This window comes from Octodon degus, unplaced genomic scaffold (assembly GCF_000260255.1).
Source record: "Octodon degus isolate 3935 unplaced genomic scaffold, OctDeg1.0 scaffold00212, whole genome shotgun sequence".
Taxonomy (NCBI): Eukaryota; Metazoa; Chordata; class Mammalia; order Rodentia; family Octodontidae; genus Octodon; species Octodon degus.
Window position 1 is genome coordinate 2,005,278 of NW_004524788.1, and position 15,069 is coordinate 2,020,346.

The 15,069-nt window shown below is 44.1% G+C and overlaps 1 protein-coding gene across 2 annotated transcripts; it reads left to right on the forward strand.

Annotated features, from left to right (window-relative positions):
- Positions 1 to 558: 558 nt before the first annotated feature.
- Bod1 (biorientation of chromosomes in cell division 1) lies at positions 559 to 8,332 on the forward strand. Of its 2 annotated transcripts, none has more exons than XM_004644831.2 (4): positions 559 to 945; positions 4,286 to 4,410; positions 6,482 to 6,678; positions 7,606 to 8,332. In XM_004644831.2, exons 1-3 carry the CDS (start codon positions 709 to 711, stop codon positions 6,675 to 6,677), a joined length of 558 nt encoding a protein of 185 aa, XP_004644888.1. In that variant the 5' UTR covers positions 559 to 708; the 3' UTR covers position 6,678; positions 7,606 to 8,332. The 2 variants fall into 2 exon arrangements, with proteins under 2 accessions (XP_004644888.1, XP_023560812.1); XM_023705044.1 differs by having other exon boundaries at positions 7,611 to 8,332.
- The last annotated feature ends 6,737 nt before the right edge of the window (positions 8,333 to 15,069 follow it).

The window sequence follows — 15,069 nt, forward strand, 5'->3', positions numbered from 1 at the left end:
AAATCCATATATATAAGAAATATTTAAGTGTGACTGATTTTCTTTTTCATACTCTTTTGTTATTTTCCAATTTTCTGGAAATAAGTATGCATTGCTATTAAAATCAAGAACTATGACTAGTCCATTGTTGGTGAATTTTCCCCACACGTTTTTTAGAGACTTGGGAGTCCACCTCAAAAGCAGTTTCCCAAAGCCAAAATACTAAAACATTATCTTTAAAAGATAAGCCCAGTAACCTGGTCAGCTTCCGTGAGTTTTATAATCAGGCCCTCTTGGGATGTATTCACGTGTTAACTGGGAAGGCTAGGCGGCTGCAGTGATCACGAGGGCCAGAGCCTACGATTCCCATACTGCCCCACGAACTTGCGCAGCGCGAGCTCGACGCTTTCTGGGAGTTGTAGTTTCTACGGCACAGACCTCTGCCTATAAGAACGCTGGAGATGGTTACTGAAAACCAACCGTCCCACAATGCACAGGTCGTCTGTGACGTCATCCGGCGCAGGCCCGGAACCAAACGGGCGATTTGTTCCTGCAGTACCACCACCTCCGCCGCCGCTCCGGCTGCCGCTGCCCCCACCCCTGCCCCCGCCCCCACCATCCCCTGTGCCGCTATCTTCGTGGGGGCCTTCACCACCTTTGTATAATTTAGGGCCTCCGCCTCTGGGGAAAAGCAGTCCAGAGTTTGTTTCGCGGGCCCGGGGCGCAGGCATGGCAGATAGCGGCAGCGGCGGGGGAACGGGTGCGGTGGGCGGGGGAGCAGCAGGCCAGGCCTCGGCGGGGACTGCGGCCGGCGGGACCGGGGCGAGCGGGGGGGGCGGCCCTATTAACCCGGCCAACCTTCCTCCCGGCGACCCCCAGCTCATCGCTCTCATCGTGGAGCAGCTCAAGAGCCGGGGCCTGTTTGACAGCTTCCGCAGGGACTGCCTGGCCGACGTGGACACCAAGGTAAGTGAGGCCGCCCGGGCGGTGGGGGGCCGGGCTAGGCGTGAAGTCGGCGGGGTGGCTGTTTGGAAGGCTCAAAGTAAAACAAAAGATCTTGTAAGCACCCGCAGTGACACGTTCAGCCGCCCGGGGCAGTACACAACCGAGAGGTTTCGGTAAGAGGACCATGTGGGTTCTCTGTCCTTGAGTGTTAGCTGTGGTTTAACCCAGTCGCTTCTCAAAACTTGAGGATTCAATACGGATTTTAGAGAGTACGCCCTAGCTTTCTCGTTAAGCCCCTTAAAATTTAAAAAAAAAAAAAAAAAAAAAAAAAAGTACATTGAGAATAATGGAGGTAAGCGGGGCAAGATGGCACACACCTGTAATCTCAGCAGGAGGGAGGCTGGAGCTGGAGAATCACAGGGTTCAGGCCAGCCTGAACCACCGAGTGAGGTCTTGTCCCAAAACACGAAACAGTGGAGGAAGTCAGATAAGCACCTAAGAATTCTTTAGAATTTTCACTCATCTTTGTTCACCACAAAGGATCTGACATTAAGTGCAGAATGCTCTGGGTGCAGCCATCAGCATATTACATAATAGTCATTTGTCCCTTTTTTCCAGCCTAGTGATTTGCAGCTTGTATGAAGTTAAGTTGTAGAAGCAGCACCCTTATTTTGTATCCCATGACTAGTTAAAAGAGAATTGTTGCTGTTTTTATCTTAATGTTATAAGCCACACACACACTCACACCCCAAGTAAAATGCTGTTTTACCTGTCTGCCAGCATTGTTTGGATTTAATAAAAATGTGTGTGTAGTGTCAGACATAACACAATAGTAGTTACTGAAACATTCACTTTCTTGCTTTTCAAAAAGACTAAGGTTGTAAGGTTCCAAGCTCTGTGGCTGATGGGGCTCCTCCAGGATAGTAATTTCTCTTCTCTGACCCTGCAGTGAAAAGCTTTTGCGGGCCTGATAGCAAGATTGTGAGCTTAAAATTAGACTGTACAGGTAAGGAAAGACTGATTCTATTTATTCACTAAATGTTTATTGACCTTTAATGTGCTGGGAGCCCATCCCTACAGTTTTGAGATAGAAAAAATGACACAGAAGTCAACTAGTTTACATGTAGTAAGTGATACAGGCTCTTACACTCCTCTGAGGTGAAAATCCAAGTAGAAGTTCTCTCTTTAAAACAAAGCTATAATTTGTTTTATATAGAAAGGCATTGACAGAGTTTTCTACCTTTCCTAGTACTGCGTGTTCTTAGCGTCCCATCAGAAGGTCTTCTCTAGTGTAATAAAAAGCTACATGTTATTTTTAGAAAAGAAACCCAGGAGTGTTGGTGGGAACCGTTGAGGCCTCCCTCATTTACACCCCCTCAGCTGTCCCCCTTGAGCCACCAGGGGGTTTCATTCCTGTTGCTGGAGGCCAGTGGTTTGCAGAGTGTGGTCTTTTGATTAGCACCATCAGTGTCATGTTAGAACTCACTGGAAAATGCAGATTTTTGGACCCTCGTCTGCTGGAGTATTTAGAAGAAAGTAAATAGTTGATTCTATCATTTTCTTTGCATCCAAAATATGAGCAGAACAAGCTGGTAGGTGAGCAGAGGGAGGCTTAGGTAGTACAGAAAAATGTTAATAGGCCTATTGAGTCATTTGAATTCCAAAGTAGACAGATTACTTTATATTATTCAAGTTGGTTAAGGTTAGGTGGGGTCAGTCCCTGTCTTTTGTGGACAGTTAAAGGATATAGAATCAGGGTGCAGGCTTACAAGAGACAAATCTCAACTCTTTTGAGCAAGGAGGGATTAAAAGAACAGACTATGCCAGAAGGGAAGAGATGCATTTGGAACAGGGATTGTCCACTCGCACTGCCTTTCATCTTTGCTCTTTATTGTGCTGTCCATAAGAGTGGTATTACTCATTTAGTTACAAATGCCCCTTGATTACGTTCTGTAGCTTCTGGAGGGAGACTTCTCCTTCTGCATAAGGAAATCCTAGAGAATATCTATGTTGTCTTAGCAGGGCACAGCACCCAGTATCCTTGTGAAGAGGAGAAGATGGTTACCAGGAAAAAGAGCTGCTAGGCAGATATAGTACGTGGAAAAGTATGGATTTCATTCCCCCTCCCTCACCTGCCTTCCACTTTAGTGGAGGTTGGTGAGTGTAGTGTAGAGTCCATGTGTGTTTGCTTGCTTGGCCTTTTGGAGGAGTCACTTGAGGTCCTCTAATTCCTCTCAACTTCATTCCCCTGATAATTAGCAAACTTGGCCACAGTTATGCTGCATTACAAGCCACATCTTGGTTTATAACAAGCATCTCTTCTCATACTATTAGGGATGTGAGTCAACCAAATTCAGCTTCAGCTGGATGGCTGGACTGCAGGCCCAAGGCTGTGGGTTAGGGTTAGGTTTGTTGTACATGTGTCCACTCTAGGCCCTGGGCCATAGGAGCAGACTATAATGCACTAGACAGGCCTTGTAGAGGGTCACCAGAACCCGAGAGCCAAAGGAGAAGCGTAACCACATTAAAGCCTCTGGTCTGTGACATTCCACTGTCCAGAGCTTCACATTGCTAAACTGTGCATCATTCGAGGGAAGGAGCGTGCTTTGCCTAAAATGGAGTGATGGAACAGCACCTACTCTTACAGGCTCAAACATGGATTCCTTGGGTTCATTCAGTAACTTTCTAACTTTGCTGTCCTGCTCACAGTTGGTTCTAGAACATTTGAGACCAGTAAGTGCCTTGTGAGCTCTTTTATAAACCAACATGTTGTTTTCCCATAGCCTTCAGTAGCGTTGGGTGGATTCTGACATTAGTCTGTACTCTTGATTACACGGAGGTTTGGGTGGTCTTACATTTTATGCAGGGAACCTTGCTGAGCTTGTTGCTGGGAACACTTCTAGAGGTAAGTGGGGCAGGAGCATTTCAGTTCTACAGATGGAAACTTGGTAGTTGGGTGACTTACTGAAAGGGACAGTGAATGAGTAGTGAAGCCAGGCCTAGAACCCAGGTCCTGCCATTCAGAAACAGCCTAGGCCTGACCTTGGCTTAGCTGTGTTGCAGCCATATGAGCAGGTTGTTTCCCTTTCCAAGCCTGAAAGTCTAGTCTGTAAAATGGAGTCAGGAGATTGCTAAGAGGACCTTCCTCAAAAAGTTGCTGGAAAAGTAAAAGGGATCACAGAAGTGAAGCAGATAGCCTTGTGCCGTCTACCTTAACGAGGGTACCTAGGACGGCCATTGACTCAGGGCTACACTGCTATGTGGTGAGCTCCACAATCATGTGGAAGTGTGTCCAGGTATGAAAATGCATGTGGACACTTTGCTGCATGTAACAGCTGACATTATCTCTTTAATATTTTAGCCAGCTTACCAAAACCTGAGACAGAAAGTGGATAATTTTGTGTCGACACATCTGGACAAGCAAGAATGGAATCCTACAATGAACAAGAACCAATTGCGAAATGGTCTGAGACAGAGTGTGGTTCAGTAAGTAAGCAGGATTAGAGCTTTTGAAAAAGCAGCAATCACAAGGACAGTACCTAAGAAGGCTGATCTGAGTCACTGTTTAATCAAGGTAGATGATACTTTATAGCAAGTGCAGTTGACTGCTCCTTTATTATAATCAAGGGTAGAAAAAAGCACTCCCCTGCAATTCTTGGTAGTTTTTCGAGGCTTAGGAGGCCTCCTGCCTGTGCATATCTACTAGATAGATGCATTGGCATTTTCTAAATTCTTGGACTTGTTTCCTGTTCTGTGAAGTTTTCAGTGTAGTGTAAGCCTATGAGCTTTATACCAAGATAATGGTGTTTGGACCTTAGACAAGAGGAGCTTAATGTTTATTGTCACGAGTGACTGTGAGTTCTATAAATTCTGTGAGTGCATTCTGGCCACCCAAGAATTGGGGCAGCTTTCAGGAAGGCGTGGTCTCTTAAGGTATTGTCCTTCAGAGTAACAACCAGATCTTTACTTAGAAAGGCGGTACAGAGAATTTATCCAAGTGCCTTCAATGTTGCTGGTCACAAGTAGAGATGGAGTATGGAATCTGATGTACTGAGAGAGCTTTATTTGTTTAATCTGTTCAGGCTTTTTTAAACTCTCCTGAATATCATAAAGCCTATGAAGCCTGTCTCTTTGAAAATGGAAATATCAGGGAATTATGGCAAATGAGAAAAGGCTAATATTAAAAGGATACCTGGTGCATGATTCGCTTCGCAACATGCATGAGCTAACAGATAAACAGAAAGTTTATGGCTGCCCAGTGTTAGGGATGGCAGGGGGAGGGGGATAGTATGAAAGTGGCAGCACAAGGATCCCCTGTGGCAGTGTAGGTAATGGTGGTAGTGCTTAGCTGAACCAGCTCACTTGAGACAGTGGTGCTATGATTTGGGTTTGGTTGTGTTGGCAGCTTGGCCCAGTGTGGCAGTGTTGAGAAGCAGCTGAAGGTGATGAGGTCACGGGGCCCTGCTCTCTTAGGTTTCATGTCCCAAGTGTTTGAATACAAACATTGGTAGATGTTGACTGTATTTTGCTCTGCTTTGAAAGCACTTAAGGGTGCATTTTAGCCCCATAGAAGCTTAGAACCATTGCTTCCAAGCATTGTAGGTAGTGGCCATGGCTGGAAGCCACGCTGATGTTCTGGTGATGAGAAGGCTTCTCCCTGGCTGATCTGTGTTGTCTGTGGTTCCAGGATAACAGCAAGAGTGCTGCCAAACATTGCTTCTGCTTTGAATAGTAAGAGAATAACTAGCAGGGAAAGCAGACATCCACGATGACTGGCTGTGATAGTGCAGTAAAGGTTTTCATCTGCACATGTCAGTTTCCTGCTATGTTGTCCTTTGTTGTTTGTCTTTGGAGTAGCTGCCTAGTTTTGTTTTGTTCTTTGTACAAAATTGAGGTGGTAGTGGATGACCTGTGAGTCAGTAATAGTAGGTAGCTCCTAGTTGTTAATTTCCCCTCAAAGGAGAAGTTAAAGTGCCCTGAACTCCCTGGAGTAAGTAGATTTTCCTTTAGAGGACTTTCTAAGACTCAAGTCAACAACTTCTGACATTGCCAATCTTACGGAAAACCCACTACTATTATGGGCTACTGGACTGTATTGGAATATTTTGCTGAATTCATGCACCTACAGTATTTAAATGACAGTAGAATGCCTTTCTCTGGCAAAACTAACCAAAAAAGGGGGATACAAATGAACGACCATTTTGTATCTGTATACTCAAAATAGGATAGACATACAGCTGCATTCTCTTAATTTAGTGAACAGAGAGATTTGTTCTAATAGTGTTTGTGGACCAAATATCATGTCTGCAACTTGTACAGTGAATAACCACTAAGACAACAATATGCAATGTATTAATTATTGAAACTGTGCTAGTAATCAGTTTTGAAACTGTCTCATTGCTATTTGTTTCTCAATAAAATTATTTTTTAAAAGAACTTTCTAGAAGGGCACAGGTGGGTTTCTGCTGGACTCTCACATGACACTTGGGAATTATTGGAGCTAAAGATGACTCTCAGAGGAACTGAATAACCCGGTGATCTGTCTTGTCTCTACAAGGTCAGGGATGTTGGAAGCGGGAGTGGACAGGATTATATCTCAGGTGGTGGATCCAAAACTCAACCACATCTTCAGGCCACAGATAGAACGAGCAATTCATGAGTTCCTGGCAGCCAAGAAAAAGGAAGCTGTGCCGGCGCCCCCTCCAGAGCCCGAAAGCCAGGACCCTCCAGCTCTGTCCCAAGATACTTCCTAAGGTCTGGTGTCCCACCTTTGTCTGGGAGCATTTGTGTCTGTCTCATAGATACACAAAATGGCTAGAAGAGATAAGCAGTAGTTGGGGATCATATTTTATGACTTTTCAGAAAAGTGTTTACTGCAGATGGGCTTCACCTCCTGTTAGGAGTCCTATTTCACTGAGAACTAATTAGTAGTATTTTCCTCCATCACTGAGCATGGCCCTCTGTGACTAGAACTAAGCATTGAAGCTGTGCATAGATGCTTCATTAGAGTCCAGCTGGGATGATTGGTGTGTGCCGGAGAAATTCACACGGGAAGTCTTCTTTTTCTGAAATTGCTTAAATGAGTCTCTCCCCTGGACATGAGTTAACTTGCGTGTGCAATTTTAATATAAAATCAAGCAGTGCATTCTAAAGTAACATACTAAATGGAATGAATGCTGTGTCTGCTTTGAGCTCTCGTATATTTCCATGTGTTTAGTAGCGTTTGTTTGCCATTCTGTTACCATGAGATTCTGTTCTCCCTTTTTTGTTAAATTAGGAATTGAGTTACATTTTAAAAATCAGCAGTAGCTGCACAAGTAAGGGTAGCTACTTTTTGCAAGTTTTTGGAAGACAATAAATATAAATATTGGGTTTTTTATGTACTTGTCATTGTTGACAAACCTTGGGATGTGTGCTAGCCCCTCTTCTGCACTTAGTGTCGTCTTAAGATTTGAGACGTCTTTGTTTCTAATAAAGCCAGTCAGTGAAGTGAACTGTCAGTGAAGGGTGTGAGAGCAGCAGGCTTGTGTGGGCACTCACGAGAGAAAGACCCCGAGTCCATTATAGAGTATAAAGCATTCATTTTTAAGTCTTTCTAGTTTAACAGTAAATTCCTTTAGAAACATAAAGTTGAATATTGTATTAAAAAGCAACATTTATATGATTATCCTTTCTTTTTAGAATGGGTATGACACCTTTTGAAAGCTCCATTTAATTAATGGTGAAGAGATGGATTCCTGTTACTTAAGAGTACCACTTCGGTCGCCAGGGTCACCACTGATTGACTTCAAGATCTCTGCTTTGACTGTGGTGCAGTGTCCAGATTGACCAGGGAGCAAGTCTGGCAGTGAGAAAGTTGTTCATGCGCCCCTGTGCTGTGCCACGGCTTGACCACCTCGTCCAGGGGTGTGACGTGCAGTAGACACTACAGAATTGTAAACACTACAGCAACCTACCATAGTCCTGAAACAAACTTTTATACTTGAACATGGAGACTGTGCATGGGTTTTAGAGATTGCAGTCTGGGATCAGCAGAAGCTATAATGAAAGAACATAGTCTGAAAGATAACTTCAGAGAATAAGGACAGTACACTTCCCCTGGGAGTAGGTGTTTGATAGTGCTTACTTGTTCCTATATCTCAGAGTTACAAACTAGCAGGTAACATTGATAGCCTTAACATTGTTGTGACCTTCTTGGGCATGAATCCTCTAGGCAGCTTCCTTTCCCTTGTCAGAGGGGACAAAACATGTAGCTGGTGAGTGACAAGGAAGCCAGACATTAGGTATAACCACTTTCTGTTTCTGGCAAGTCTTAGAAGTTTCCTGTTCTCACAGTTTGCATTTTTTAGGAAAGTGAATGATCAACAAATGATGTTTTGTAATAAAATCATTTGATGCTCCTACTTTGCAGGCATTACCTGAATGTTAGATCCCAGGTCTGGGAAGGGGTACATTTTTCCTCTGCCACTTTTTTGCATAACACATGACTGGCAGCAAGGCTTGGTGGCTGTGACTCGTCTCTGAAGCTGGCTGATGTGGCTGGCTGGAGGGCAGGTGGTTTCTTTCCTCACTGAGCCATTACCCATGCTGGTCACTTGAGGGCAGTACATCCTGCCAGTGTTTCTCAGCCTGGGGTGTGCAGAATTGTCCCCGAGGATCTTGGGAAGTACATACTCTGGTTTAGAAGTTGTAGGGTGGGACCTGCGCATCTGTGTCTGTGTGCCCCAAACACACTTTATATAACAAGCCTTCAGTGGTCAGTTCAAACCAAAAGCTGAGCATTTTCAGTTGATTCTAGTGGGTCCTGCTAATCTGATCTTTTTATTGATGGCACATGCTAATAAGTACGTGCTCCACATGAGCTGGTAAATTGCATGCCCAGCCCTCATTGTACCATTTTTAACTGCTTCATCTGGTTCCATGTTAAAATGAATGTTCTACTTGCTCCTTAACCTTAAATGCCCCCAAATTATGAGTGCGCTGCCAAGAATGTTGCAAGATCTTTTTGTACATGGGATATCATTTTAAACTGGCCTCAGTTCAGGGCAGGTGGCAGTTGCAACAGAAGGAGGGTCTATTTCCTACCTCGTAGTGGGCACAGTTCCTTTTCAGTTGCAGGATTCCACAGCTCGTGCTCTCCGCCCCCAGAAGGAGTGCTGCGGTCCTCACATTGCTGCTGATAAACGCTGCTCCGTCTCTCAGTCCTGTTTTGCATTCTGAGTGCCCAAGTGCCTTTTTTCTCGAAGACCGTAGGCCTATAACTAGAATGTTCCTTCCTGGGAGGCATCTTTTCCAAGAGGGAGATCTGTGTACAGCGCCTTCCCAGTGGCCTCCCAGCATCTTGTCCCTCCAGCAGTGACCCAGTTCAACCAGAAAGGACAGAATCCATAAGCTCAGAGAAAATGCTTCTGCTCTCAAACGTTCAGCTGACTATATTTTGTATATTTTTTAGAGTTTTTAGTCTGTCTCAGTTCTCTTTCATTTTCTTATTACTAAAAAAAAGGTGGACCTGCTGATAAGAGCCATAATTTTCATGGATTTAAATATGTCAAGATGCCAGTTACTTTATCATGTTATCCACAAAGAGTGACCTATGTGAAAGATTTCATTCAGAAAAAAAAAAAAAAAATGAGGGAGAACATTTACTAGGATGGTTAGCTGGGTAGAGGTCTTACTGCTGTTCACTAAAGACTAGTTTTTTGGCTCTTAGCCAAGTCAAATCAAAGGGGAAAAAATGCTTGTATTCCCATGGCCTTATGGATTCAGATTGGCAGGAGCTAGAGAGCTAGTCAAGACCAACAGCACTACAAGGGATGGGGACAAGAAAACCAGCCTCTACTTTGTCACCAGCTGGTTGCCAGGCAAATGTATTTGCCCCCTTAAATGAAGCCGCCTCATGCTTTGGGTACTGGGGTAGTTGTGCAGAACCTAGAAAAAGTGTGTGTATCCTGAGATAGAACAGTTCCCCCCTAAGAAAGTTTAGTCCACCGAATTATACTTCATCCTTAAATACCTTAACCATTCATTTCTAAGCAAGAAATAAAATTGTCAGACTCACACCAGTTGGGCTTCTCTCCCTGTGGTTAGAAAACCCACTATCTTCTGCAGTCCTGGAGCACGGAGCTGACTTCTGTAAGATAAGAACAGATCTCACCCTGGAAAGCCAGCCAAGCTGTAGAGCTAAGTTATGGAACTCCCTCATTGCAGATGGGAAGTGGCTGGAGGGTACCTGTCCCCTTTTGAAAGCCCAGTTCTTTTGCCTGGACTAGCTTCTGCACTTGCTACTGGAAACCATTGTTCCTGTTCTGTTCCCAACATCTCAACCTAGATCCAGTTGTTGGAATCCTAGATTTTTGGTGAGATTGGAAGCTTTCAGAAGTGACTTCAGCCTTAATTTTTGTCGTGTTTGACCTCCCCTGTGTTTACTAGAGTCAGGATAGGCGTTCACATGCATTCTGTATCCTAGCACTATGAACTGAATAAGCGTTTGTTACTGTCTTAGTGACTTTTCTCTCATTGCTGAGACAAATATCTAAAGAGTCCCTGACAGGCAAGAGACAACAAAAGCAAGCAAGGAACAATCAACAGTACCTTCTTTCTGTCCCTTTTATGATCCACCTAGGCCACCTGGTTTAGGTCATATGCCAAGCCAATCAGTGAACTGATGTAGTGATCATATACAACCCCAACACCACACATTCTAGATCCTTTACCTCTGAAAAAGCACGACCTATGATGACATAAGGCATGGAGGGACATCTAGACATGAGCCATAACAATCATCATGATACTTCCATACAAACTCCCCAAAGAAATAGCCTCCTTAAACTAATTAAAAGTCTTCTCCCCTACTGATTGCAGAAACAGTAAGGCCCCATAAACCTGGGTGACTTTTCATATGTACTAAATTTTCTTTTTAGAAAACCATTTTTAGCATTACTCTTGATTGGTAAGGATGAATTAATTGTAATTAGTAGAAGACATGTTTTAATAGTTCCTGAAGGGTAAAATTATTTAATTCTCCCATGGTCTCTTGTGAGGACTGCTGTTTGTATTTGGACATTTTGACTTAGTCACATCTGCATAAAGCTTAACCTTCCTAAGGTTCAAAAGCTATAAGCAGTCTTCTGAACATGAGTTTGTAAAGTGGCTCAGAGCATTGCCTAAAACTCTGTAGAAGATTTTCATTAGCTGTTAAAGACCTAGGAGAGAAATAGGTGGGACCCGGCAAAGGTCGATCTGTGACATAGGTCTGAGGCTGGTGCTAAGGTTTGGGTTTGAAAGTTTTCTAAGTGAGCACCTGCAGGGGGCCTGGCCTGCCTCCTTCAGCTGACTTAAGGGTGCTGAGGACACGAGAGGAGAGCAGACAGGAGCTGGCATAGCTAAGCTTTCATTGGCACTGATGCTGTACGCTGTCCATTACCTCATCTAAGGAGGAGCCAGGAGGTCAGCTTTTATGGTCTTGTCACCAGGGTTGGGCTGGGCTCCAGGGCCACATGGTAGTAAACACTGCTCCCCTCGAACTGGTCACACCACCTGAGACCTCACCAGTCCTGCTGACTCCGGGCTCCAAACTGCCATTTGGCCACCCTTCCTGAAACCTGCTCTCGTCAAGTATCTTCCTCAAGAGCCTTCCAAAGGCCTGCACTTGGGTGGGGGACCCAGTGAGCCCTCCGGGTGACTTTAAGGCACACTAAAAATCATTTCATTTCAGGAAACCTCTTTTCAAAAGCTGTCTTAAATCCTTTCCAAGTGCAGCCATTTTCTTATGTACAAGTTCATTGAATTTTCATGATCCTGTCAAGATTTAGTGTCTGTTTTAGGTTTGAAGAAATCAAGACTGGCAACTACTTGTAACAACTACTATGTTGAAAAGCAAGGATTTCACCCCAAGCCTGTGCTTCCCACGCCAACCCTAGCCCCTTTGCCACGCCTTCTCCCTGTTTGCTACATTTAGACTTGAACAGGCCCTCTAGGGTCCACCCTTCATCTAGATCTAGGCCAGCATTTATTCAACATGGCCTCCTATTATTTCAGGCTCTAGCCGGCCTCTGTTCCCGCCCCCCCCCCGCCCCCCCGAGTCAAATATGTATCACAGGGCACTGTACGAACCGGCAAGACTGGTCTGCTCTGTATTCAGTTCCATTAGCCATAGAATTACCTATTTTACTTTCAGTTCATTACCAATATTTTCTACAGATGTTTTTAAAAGTTGTTTTAAAATGACGTTTCCATGTAGATCTGTATTCCTGGCTTCTAAAGAAAAGTGCCAAGGTCAGGCCATTGTTGCCTTGTGTTTCCACTGGATACAGCCAGCTAGAGCTAAGGACAAACTTCCAATACATGAGACATGCAGGTGCCACTGGCTGATTTCCCTACCTCTCAACACCCCACTGTCTCCTCTGGACATCTGAGTCTGGGGATCCCTGCCTTAGGGTGCCATTGTTTTATTCTATGTATGATTATTCAAACACATCTCTAGCCGCAGGGCTGGAGTTTTTAGGCTTTGATTGCCATAGTCAGGATAAAGACTAGGTTTTCCAGCTCCATGAGTTTGATTCTAGAATCTCAGTGGGACGGAAATGAAATGGAAATCCCCTCTATCCTCCTCTTCCATGTGTCCAGATTGAACCTATCCAAGGATGAGTGAAAGTGGCAGGATTTAAGGGTAAGCATTTTGGGAGCCTCTAAAACTGGCAATTGGCAATATGTGTGAGAGCAGGATTAGATCTCAGTGCCTAAAGCAATCAAGCTACCTCCGTCCTGAGAAAAGTATTCTGCCTGGTTAATATCAGCTATTAGTCACTAGGCAACCTTGTGTTATGTGATACTAACTTTGTAAAGATATAAATAAATGCCCCTACTGTTGTGCTGGGGTTGTTTTGCTGACTAGGCAGATAGGCCACCACCTGACCTAGCTCTTGTCTTCTTGTCTATCTCATTCCTGCCTCCAGTCTCTCCTGTGGCACAAAGGATCACACTGAGAGACCAACAGATCCCTGCAGGGCCCAAGACGCAAGTAAGGTGAAGGCCAATCCAGCCAACAAACAGTATCCATACAAATCTAATCTGCCCCCAGTGACAGTCTCTCCCAGAGCCAAAGCCATCAGAGAGCTTGGCAATGTAGCCTAATCAATATGCATCACTAAAATTTTTGTAAATCTCGAGTGATGGGTTGAAGATGGTAAAAGTTAAGAAATGCTCAGTGAGGCTGAACTAAGCAGTTTATGCTGCATTCTTGTAGCAGCCTTCAGGCCCCCAGAGATGAGTGCAGGGGAGCTGCTGGCTTATCAGGGTCAGCACCGCCTGGGGCAGACCTTGACCACAGTCTCCCAACAGGCCAGCCAGCCAGCTTGCAGAGGGTGCTGGGTAAAGGCTCAGGATTTGAATCCTGTTCTACCATTTGTGCTCTGGGATCTCAGTATCTGGCACAGTACATTTAGTTGTGTCCTGCAGCCATGATAAAAGACACAGGAAAATCTCAGCGGCCTGGCCCAAGAACGTGTTTCTCACATTACAAAACAGCACTGCTCCAGGAGCACTGGTAACTGCCTTGACACCTCACTGAGCACCCCAGCTGCCATAGTCCTTTAGCCCAATCCTCTGAACTCCCAGCCTCTTCTACAGGAGCACTGCAGGCCGAGAACATTGGCAGGGCTTGAGAAATTGAGTTATTTGGCCTTCCAGCAATTGTGTCACTTACACGTGTGATCCTTGGCCAGAGCAGAGTGAAGCCTCACCTAACTGAAAGGGGACAGAGAAGCATATCTAATCCAGTCATGTCTCTGGCAGGAGGCGAAAACACAACCTAAGTGAGTACTGCTAAGTTGGCTTCACCCCTTTACCTCCAAAAGTAGTTTATTTTCCTCACAAAGATTTCTGTCTTGCTCTATGTAAAACCATCCAAAATTCTGCCTAGTCACACACCCACCTTGAAGCTTAGGAGGCCTATATATTAGGGCTTAGGCAGCTTCTCCTTTAGAACTATGATCTAAAAAGATAATTTGTTGGCATAATACAAAAGGAAAGAATGGGATATTGTAGTTCTTGACCTGCAGCAATTACAAAATCCCCTGGGCAGGCTGAGGTTGCTTACCTGAGCAGGGCAGTAATCCTTTTTTAGGATCAGTCTTATTCTGAAGGCATCCCTGTCCTTGTTCTCTGTGGCCTTTTGCTTCACACTCTGAAAGGTCTTCTGTTTTCATTCTTTTTCCATGCTTCCCTGACTGTACCCAGTGAGATGAGCTTTTCTTCCATGGAGACTCAGTTTTCTCAGTGCACGAGAGACTCAAAGTCCTTTTAAATTTTAAACAGAGACTTCTGGAACCTGAGTACATGAACTGTCTTTTGCTTTGGTCAGAATGACTCCCAAGACTGTAGTAGAAGTTTTACCTGATTAATCAGCAACGTGAACCAGAAACCACACACACATTTCTTTTTTTGTGACTTCAGTTTTCAAATCTTTGGTATTATTTCTTTGCATCAATACTCTCAGACCTTGACTTAAACCTCAAGTCTCAGGATTTGGTACAAAAAAACCCAAAGAGCCTTACATAGTCCCTGAACCATTGTGTTCAGCTGAAAAGCTTGCCAGAACACCGTATCTTTAATCGAATCATTGCATGGAGGCCTTGTTACAACTGTGTTCTTTATTTGTTTCTTGCTGCTTGGGGCTCTGAATCAGTTTACTTACAATTCTCTGAGTGTCTGGACTTTGTCTCTTTAATTTTTTGTTTTAATTTCTGCTCACAAACTGGAAAACTTTTTTCTAAGCTCATGTCTTTCTTGTAAGAGCTTGCCAAATACAACTACAACATATTATTAACATTGTTTTCCAACCTCTTATAATCACAAGTCTATTGGATGTACTATTTGCCCTGAGCTACTGCCACACAGTAAGTAAGGGTCCTACTCCTTTACTTAGGTTGGCTCATTGCATCTTTGCAACTTGCAAGGTACCAGCCACCTAATTTTATCAATTAATTTCACAATAAGGATTCACCAATTGGTATGGTTTTTTTTCCCTTCCTCTAACAGATTTATACTATTTTACTTAAATTACAGTTTTAATAATAGTAGATTCACATAAAATTTTTGAAAAATAACATAGTCTGAACAATGACATTTTCTTAGTTTCTTTAGTGG

Coding starts and splice junctions, on each gene's coding strand:
- Bod1 (XM_004644831.2), top strand. CDS start 709: ATGGCAGATAGCGGCAGCGGCGGGGGAACGGGTGCGGTGGGCGGGGGA. Junction 946..4,285: donor TGGCCGACGTGGACACCAAG/GTAAGTGAGGCC, acceptor TTAATATTTTAG/CCAGCTTACCAAAACCTGAG. Junction 4,411..6,481: donor CTGAGACAGAGTGTGGTTCA/GTAAGTAAGCAG, acceptor TGTCTCTACAAG/GTCAGGGATGTTGGAAGCGG.